Raw genomic sequence first — 10,000 nt, forward strand, 5'->3', positions numbered from 1 at the left:
CTGTTGTCTCCATTTCAGTGTCTTTCTTTTGTAAATCACTCTTTCTTGTCTCCAGCTAAGGCATTCATAACCTACTGCTTGCAATGAGTTACATTGTTTGGAGCCCTTGTTACTCCAGTACAAACTTACTTCTGTTTTGGGTATAGTAATACAATATACAGTGTCCAGCTAAGAAAATTAGCAAGCCAATTGTGGATAGGTCATATAAGGAAAATCTCAAGTGATTATATAGACATATATGTAACTTATTTGGAGATGTGCGATTCTCTCTCTCTCTCTCTCTCTCTCTCTCTCTCTCTCTCTCTCTCTCTGATGTAATCCTAGTTTCCTTCAATTTACATTCTTTTCTCTATCCCTCCTCGCCATCTTTTCATGCTCTTCGTATTGTGTTACTTTGTTTTTGGATATATCCTTTGACGACACATCTCGAGTAAATAGTCACGTGTCATAACTTTACAAGGACACTTTGGGCACTCAGCTTCCTTTCGTCAACTTCCAACATATTTTCTTTTCCTCTAGTGCCGTTGGCTCTGGACGTAAAGTTAACAGACTAGTGAACGTAGTATTCTAACCGGTCTTTTGCTGGTTTTCATATAATTATATATGAAATATCAGAGAACTTTATAATATTTGATAATAAAGATACTTTCACTTGAGAAATTTTTATATATATTAAAACATTTTCTATGTGTGAAATAGGTGAGATGTCATCGTAAGAAATAGACGAAATTCTATTGCCAGATAGACATGAATCGCACCCATGGTAACCACAAACTATTCTTCACCTACTTGCAATCTTATCCTGCTTCAAATTAATTATCAATATATCACTGTTTTAAAAAAAGAAAAAAAAATCTAGAATACACAAATTACAATGAAGCTGTTTTTCATATTAGATTTTCATAAAAAATCAATACTGATGTATAAATGTTTTATCGACGCACAAAACTGAATTTGAAAACAAATAACGATATCTCTCGTCTAAGCTTTTCGCAGCTCCGCACTGCAGAAGTTTTATATGATCCAGACGCTAACTTCTCTTCTTTTCCTGCTCTCTCTCTCTCTCTCCTCTCTCTCTCTCTCTCTCTCTCTCTCTCTCTCTCTGTCTCTCTCTCGCTGTCTGTCTGGTACAAACAATCAATATTTGTTCCATATCAGCCTAGATTAATTCTGTTAGCGTAATTGTTGTCTGACAGGGTCAATTGCTATTGACATTAGATTGCCTTTGTTTGTGCAAATATGAAACATCCAAATGGCCGAGCTTACCTGCTTCACTATATCAGATTGCATATTTTCTACTTTCGTTCATAAATCTCTCGTTCACTTTTATTTAAAAAAAAAAAATGTTATGTAATCTATAACAATAATGTTTTTGATAACATTCTCATTTTCCTTTGATCTGAGGCTTGACAAAGAAAAAACATGAAAGCATAATAACACGTATAAACCGACCCACGTATACATATGTGTGTAAACACACTACTACTATACTATGGCTGTCCATCGAGTCGATGACGACTACAGCTGATTCATTAAATACTAACCATGGTGATGATTAAATTAGTATGTAACACACACAAACACACACAAACACACACACACACACACACACATATATATATATATATATATATATAGAGGTGTATATATTTATGAGTGTGGAATGGCACACAAAGACCATAATTAGACGCTTGTGGAAGGACATGTACGAGGCCTTTGTCCTCCAGTCGATTAGTAACGGCTGATGATACCAATGATGATGATTTACGAGTATTTAATGTGAATAGTTAGAGCGCCCATGTGTGAGTGTGTGTATATTCACTGTTATATACAACTGAACTTTTTACTTATATGCTTACTTGGGTTCGTATTTACGGCAAGCAAATATATCAATTCTTGGCAACAAGCCAATAGACTGGCACACAGAGCTCTGCCCCCATAACATATTATGGAAGGCGAAGGCCATCCCTCACGTGTAAAACACAAACGGACGACTGTTCCGCCACATCCGATTCCCATAACGCATGAAGTGAATCACTTCACTGGGCGAACCATTCGCCAGTAAATCAAGTTTCCAAATAAAAACTAACAAATAAAGAAATGAAAAGCCATGCGGGTCTGACCTCTCTACCAACAACCCAGTCTATTGCATTCGCGTAATCAAAAACTTGATAACGGCAAATTTTCCAAAGTTCAATACCAGGCAGAGGCATATTGCAACATATTCACGAGAGCAAAGTACGCTTTTACATGCATACATGCATGCGTAAAAGAATTGATTTTGCTCTCGACCTGACTCTCTCTCTCTCTCTGTTCTGTCTGTCTGTCTGTTTTTTTTCTGACTGTATCTGTTTGTTTGTTTATCTCTATTTCTGTCTGTGTCTAATATTAACGGCAGTATTTCTCAAGGGAAAAATAATCCGGTGGAGAAATGCCTAATTATTTAACTGGAGTAACCTCTCTCTCTCTCTCTCTCTCTCCTCTCTCTCTCTCTCCTCTCTGTATATATATATATATATATATATATATATAAATATGTATATATATATATATATATATATATATACATATATGTATATATATGTATATGTATACGTGTGTTTATGCATGCATGTATGTATGTATAACTAGTAAATGATTAGCAACGGCAGAAAAGTCAGTGGAGGTTATGGCAACTTTTTCTACTTTATTCCTTACGTGGCTAATAGATGTATTAATAATGTAACACATTTTTGTAATTTGATGAATGAGTAACCTTGCATTCATTAGATATTAATCGAATTTTACTTTTAAAACTATATTTTAAGAAATATAAAGGCTTTTCCCCCATGAACTAAGCAAATCACAACTTGATAAATATATATGTAAACCTAGTACAAGGAACCTGCAAGATAATGATGAAAGTTAAGAAAAAGGATGAAAGAGTTTGCGAAAGAAACTGTACAGTTGACTTTGAGGATAAACATGCTTTACTCTCTAATTTATATTTTATTATTTATGTAAAATAAGAAAAAAAAAATATCTCCATGGTTCAGTTACTTTCTTACTCTTGCAAGTTTTACTCATTGCTCTAATTATATTTATGAAAACAAACAAACTTAAGCTTCTCTCAATTGTTCTCGAAAATCCAATTTAATCTCCAACATCCAAGCTTTTCTTCTCTCCTGTATATTTGCTTGCATAAGAATTCCCTAAATACTTTCTTCCTTTGAATACGTATTTGACTTTTCATTATCCAATATTTTTTCAGCAATATTTCAACGAAAACCCTTATTACATTTATAGCATTGTTTTTTTTTTTTTTTTTTTTTTAAAACTTGGAAGCAGGAGTGTCACTAGGTTTCTTTACTAATTCTAGTAATCACTTCACGCAGCCTGCTAACATAGGAAACCAAAACGAACGCAGAACTCAACAGTTTTCAAATATTATCTATTTCAGACGCAAAATCAATTATTCAATACTTGATAGTGGAATGGTGAAAATCCTTCTCTATATCATGAAACAGCATTTTATTAAACCTTTTTTTTTTTTTGGATTGACATTCTTGAACAAATACATTTTCCCTTATAGATATATTAATACCTATGTATTTTCTGTCATTCTCTTTAGATGTCCCCCCCCATGCCCATTTTTTTTCCTACATGTTATTAAAATAATCTCTATTCTCTTTTGCTCTCATATCCATGTTGTCTATAGTCTGTCTCTTGGTGTCCGTCCAATCGTTATAGGTCTTTGAGTTGTAACTGGCTTATGTTCTAAGGCTTTAGTTAGGCTCCCAGTTTCCGATGCATAAGTTAAAAATAAGGTGACTATCTCATTGGATACTTTTCCTTTTAAAGAAAGTGCCATTTTACTATTCATAATCGCATTTCGTTTATCAAAGGCTCTCATCCCATGGTTATCCTTCTTTTAGTATTGATCTCGTGTCCTTGGGAAACAGTTGTTGTCTGTCTTAAGCACGTACATACATTAGCAATCTCTAGAGGCTTGTCCATAACTCTTATTTGTTGGCTGTCTGCATTTTCAGTGAGCATTATCTTAGTTTTAGTCATATTAATTTTCTAGTCCTACATTTCTGCTTTCTCTTTTCAAATAATCTATCGTCTTTTGCAATCCTCCTATGATTCACTTTGGTCAACTATGTCATCTGCAAATTTTAAGTTAAGTTATTCCACATTAATTCCTAAATTTTTTCCAATCTGAATTTCTAAAAATTCTTCTAGAAATGCTCTAAATAATTCAGGAGAGATGAGGTCTACCTGTCTAACTCCTTTCTCAATCAGAATTTTCTCACTTTCTTTCTGTAGTTTTAGGATTGCTGTACATCCTCTATAGATATATCCGAGTGTTCTAACATAGAATTCATCTATTCCTGGTTATTGAAGGGTTTTTATTACTGCTGAGGTTTTGACACAATATAGAGCTTTCTCGTAGTCTATAAATACCATATATAGGGGTTTGTCATACTTTGCGGATTTTTTCTATTAGCTGGTTAATTACATGGATATGGTAATTTTTTCAGACTCAATTCTAAAGCCTGCCTGCTCTCTTGGTTGATTAAAGTCTAGCTGTCTTTCTTTTCACCCTACTGTGATCGTTGTAAAAGTTTTATATTTTACGGAAAGATAAATTATTAGGCGGATATTTGTTAGGTCTTTTGTGTCTCCGTTTTTGTGAAATCGTATAATGATAAAGTTTTTCCAAGCCCTAAGGATAGAGCATTCTTGCAAACATTTTGTGTAAAATTCAGCGAGTTTTACTGCTATGAAATCTCCCCAATCTATGATTGAATCAATTGTTAGACCATTTTCTACTGCTGGTTTGCCTCTTTTCATGCCTTTTAACACTTTATTTCTCCTACTGTTTATGTATGGTACCGACTCAGGTGTTTCATTATTTCTATTGGCAAAGGTATTTCATATATTACTATTGTATAGCATTGTCTAGAAATCCTCTGCCATTTTTAGTACTCCACCTTTATTACTGATAATATTTCCATTTTCCTCGTTTAAAGCAAACATCTGTTGTTGCCCCGTTCATCTTTTCATCAATTTGATACTTCTTTCTTTCTTTAATGAATCCTCAATTATGGTGTGATTGTTTAAAAATGCATTTTTGTTTTCAGTTTGTTCATTATTTTGGATAGTTCTGTTTTCCCTGTTTGATGTCTCATGAATTTTCCCTCATTTTCAATCTTTTCTTTATTAGGCTCTTGGTCTTTTCTCATAGTTTCCCCTATCTCTTATGCTGATTCCATTACAAAACTGGTTATACTACTGTTCATTCGTTCTTTACTTGCTTTCATTTCATCGTGTAATTGGGAGTACTTATCAAATTTTTCTCTTATTACAGCAGTGTTTATGTTCTTTCATAAAATTAGTTTTTTATAGAGAATTCACTCTGCCTTGAGAATAAATACCCATCTTTACATTCATTCAAATATACCTTTGTGTTGAAATATCCTAGAAGGTAGACTTAGCCAACTAGGCTATCTCTCTTCATAGTTTTGTGTATCGTGTAATAGTGTTCGAATTCTGTGTTTATGTGTATGTGCGCGCGTGTCTTTGTCAGTATGAGCATTGAGAGAGAGAGAGAGAGAGAGAGAGAGAGAGAGAGAGAGAGAAGGAGGGCCAGGTCTGTTTCTGATCGTCAGAGACTTAAAGGGAAGCAATTCCTTGATCGATGACACTGAGAAGAGTAAATCCTTTTCGACCAGACGAGCATTTGATGGGACACAGTCATCGTGAATCTCATACAGATTGAACTGCTGTGTATCTCGAACCATTCGAAGTTTTATTTGTCTTGTCGAAGAAGAATTCATAGATATCATAGGAAAAGAAATTTGCGAAAAGTGAGGCGATGGTTGACTCGGCTGTCCTTCCCTGCGTTTCCTAATGGGGAAAATGGCGCCAGATTGCACACCGCCCGATCGCACAATCTAGCAGTATATTTTGCAAAATCCCCGAACTGTCTCTGACGACACGAGCGATTTCCACTTTTATAGCTTCGAGCTACACGCCAGATATATCCCCTTTAGAATTTCATGTGTTCCCTCAGGCCACTTGCTTTGGTTTGCCTTTAATGCATCTGTTTTGGGGCCTTTGTGAGAGTTTTTATAAATGCTAAAGTGTCTGTTTAGTTTTAATTTGCAAACATTAACTTATCAATTGTTGTTTAAGAATTTTTAGGCCATTCTAAAACTTGCTGTATTAGGAATTATTACAAAAAAAACTATACTGAGAGAGAGAGAGAGAGAGAGAGAGAGAGAGAGAGAGAGAGAGAGAACCCTCTTACATCCTCATGCCTAACAGGCCATTTGATTTTTTCCCCTCGTAATGCTGTACCACCAACATATTTTAGGAAGTGTCTGCAGCAAACTGGCGTGCTGAATATCTTGTGTGATTTTCCAGCTCTTTTTCAGTTCTTTCCGGTTCGTGTCCCAATCCTGAACTCGGATAGAACTACACTCGCCCACTCCTACTCTCCGGTCTCTCAGGGGAAAATGGAAGAAGGGTTGTTGCTTCAAATTTCATTATTGAAAGGACTTCAACGTTGCAACTTGTCTGGCGCATTTTAATTTTTTATTTATACGTCGGTGACATTTCTTTTCGAATATAGAATGGATAGAACAATCACATATTATTATACATTTATTGTTGTTTTCTTATATATATACGTATTTTTAACTCATTCCTTTTGAATAGCTCGTTTACTTCTCGCCATGTATTCAATTGGTGTTCGCAACCTTTCCCAAAGTCTTGTCGTTTTTGTCTGTCCATCAGTGTCCTTCCTTTGTGTGTCTCACTCATCATCAGGAGCTAAGTAATAAAACTATCTGAATACCAGAGAACTCTTTGAAGAGGATAATGAAAGACCTCTTCTCAGCGCTTAATATCTTCTGTAAGGATCGCTCTCCATTCACTGTGCTATTCATTTGTAAAAAAATCCTTAGTTCATTTAAGCTATGTTGCAGACATTTTTTTCTTTTTTAAGTATTCCAAATAGTTTCTGACTTTAGTCGCTTGGCCACATTCGTACCCACTTTTATTTTGTGAGTATTTTTCCATGACCTCCATTGCAGCATCCGTGTCTCGGACTTTATACTTAGGATTTTCGTCTTTAGGAATTCTTTAGGTATACTTTGAAGGCCCATTTATCTTTTTACTGGGAAACCCTACTACCTCACCTCAGACATATTTCTATTTTTCTTTTCATGTTAGAGATATCGTGAACGTCTGCTCTTTATGTTGAGGTTGAAATAGAAAGAAAAGAATATCACTACGAGGATCAGATTCTGTTTATAATTTTCCACAAGTAATTCAGATACTTCAAACTATATCTAAGAATACCACTGCAGGGATACGATTTTGCTTATAATTTCAAATAAATTATCTAAATACTTAAAATTATATACAATAATACCACTACAAGAATGAGATTTTGTTCATATTTTCTCATAAGAAATTTAAATACTTAAAATTATATCTAAGAATACCACTGAAAGGAAAAGATTGCTTATAATTTCTCATGAATCACTTAAATACCTCAAATTATATCTAAGAATACCACTGTAAGGATAAGATTCTATATATATTTTCTCATAAATTTTCTCAGTATCCTAATACTTCAAATTATATCTAAGAATACCACTGTAAGGAAAAGATTATGTTTGTAATTTCTCATAGATTATCTAAATACTTCAAATTATATCTAAGAATATCACTACATGGTTAAGATTCTGTTTATAATTTCTCAAAAGGATTTCAGATACTTCAAATTATATCTAAGACTACCACTACATGGTCAAGATTCTTTTCATAATTTCTCAAAAGTATTTTGAATACTTCAAATTATATCTAACAATACTTCTGCAAGGATAAGATTATATTTATGATATGTCATAAGGAATTTAAATACTTCAAATTATATCTAAGAATACCACTAAAAGTATAAGATTATACATAATTTCTCGTAAATTATTCAAATACTTCAAATTATATCTAGGAATACACCTGCTAGGAGAAGATTTTATATTTGATATCTTATAAGTAATTTAAATACTACAAATTATATCAAAGAATACCACTAGAAGTATAAGATTCTTCATAAATTCTCATGAATAATTCAAATACTACAAATTATATCTGAAAGCGGGATAGGAAAAAATCAACCCATGGAAAGAAAATGTTTACAGGAAAAGTGTAAATCCTGAGACGCAATAGAAAAGTCTTGGAGTATAGGATATTTATTTTCTTGTAGCCCAAGAGAAGCAGGTAATGGCCTTGATTTCGTTACCCCTCGTGAAGCATAGCCGGAGTCTCTGAATCCACCGAGTGAGTTTTATTTCCTGGGTGAGATGGAACAGACTATTCGGGCCGATGGGCAGTGAATAGAATAACATTCAAAAAGAAGGGACATAGAGAAAGGGCAAGGAAAGGACTAGAAAAGAATGGATAGAAGAAAAGGATAAAGGATGGATCTGTGGAAATACGACTTAACAGTATTTCCAAATGTTCGAATGGAATAAAATTTTCTTAGTTCTTTTACCAGCTGGAGCAAAACAAGAAAGAAAGATTTTATTCATCAACAAACACATTTAGCTGGAGAATTTTTAACCAAGATTTCCCCTGGCTTTTTACTTGACAACAGGAGGCGGGCGGTATCCTGTCATGGTGTATATTCACGGAGAATCTTTTTCATGGGGTTCTGGTAACCTACACGATGGCAGCATTCTGGCTGCCTATGGACAAGTGACCGTCGTCACTTTCAACTACCGTCTTGGACCATTGGGTAAGTTTGAATTTATTTGATTCAACACTTTCAAAGAATGATATCTACTAACCATTGATTGAGGAAGCTTAAACAAAAAATACTGATAATCCGTCAGTAATTATGGAAAAGAAACACAAGCTCCTATCTTAGCTTATGCAGTTTATTGCAAAACAAATATTTTTGTATGTATATTTTATTTTTGTAAATCTACTGAGTTAACATGTAGAAAAAATAATGCAATATTGACTGTAAAATATATTGCCCATTATCTCTCGTGTATTTAGTTAACAATCAAGGATTTCGAATAATGAATAAAGGAGGTGCCTTGAAAACAAAAGAATTATTTACTATAACAAAATGTTATATTATCTGTAAACTATTAAAATTATTATGATGACCTGTTAGGATAACATCTAATGCCAACTGCCTATGATATGCATCTTTCATTTCTTTTTAATAAAATCAGGTTTTCTAAATACAAGTCCCAGTGGGGGTGGCCGAGGTGTAGTGAGTAATCAAGGACTGATGGACCAACTGGCAGCTCTTACGTGGGTGAATGAGAACATCGCATCTTTCGGTGGTAATACCGAAAGCGTCACAATCTTCGGACACTCATCAGGCGCTGCCTGCATCCACTACCTGATTGTCTCACCTGTTGTCGTCTCAGGCAAGTATAAAACGATCACAATTATCTTCTTCTTCTTCTTCTTCTTCTTCTTCTTACTTTCTTTCTGATATACAGTCTAGTAGTCACTGATAGATTTAGTGCCTTATATTCACCACCCGATCGTCTCACCTGTTATCGTGTCCGGCAATTATATAGAGATCTTCTTCTCCATCTTCTTCTCCTTCTGTTCTCTCTCTCTCTCTCTCTCTCTCTCTCTCTCTCTCTCTCTCTCTCTCTTTGTTGTACAACCATATTATATGTATGACTGGATACTATATGATTATTTTTGCCAACTTGAAATTAGTAATGATCAATGATTATGAATCGTCTTACCCCACTAATATAAAACTCTTCACGCTTCTCCTTGGTTAACTCTTACATATGTGAATCTGTACTAATTAGTTGACCAGTGAGGCAAACATTTCGTTCCTGTAGCATATTTAAGAATATTCTAGTTAATTAGGATTACAATCAACAATAAAACGCTCTGACATACAGCACGTGTTGATAACAGCCACTGTATTTTTATGTGGTTCTTTCTTTTTCTTATATATATATAT

General features: G+C 34.2%; 1 protein-coding gene across 1 annotated transcript in view; it reads left to right on the plus strand.

Annotated features, from left to right (window-relative positions):
* Positions 1 to 10,000, plus strand: part of LOC137618108 (neuroligin-4, X-linked-like) — a 90,844-nt gene that overhangs the window by 64,974 nt on the left and 15,870 nt on the right. Inside the window, 2 exon segments of the mRNA XM_068348105.1 lie at positions 8,651 to 8,791; positions 9,240 to 9,440. Of these exon segments, the coding sequence (XP_068204206.1) occupies positions 8,651 to 8,791; positions 9,240 to 9,440 (342 nt within the window).

The sequence above is a fragment of the Palaemon carinicauda genome, chromosome 24, assembly GCF_036898095.1.
Source record: "Palaemon carinicauda isolate YSFRI2023 chromosome 24, ASM3689809v2, whole genome shotgun sequence".
NCBI classification, from domain to species: Eukaryota; Metazoa; Arthropoda; class Malacostraca; order Decapoda; family Palaemonidae; genus Palaemon; species Palaemon carinicauda.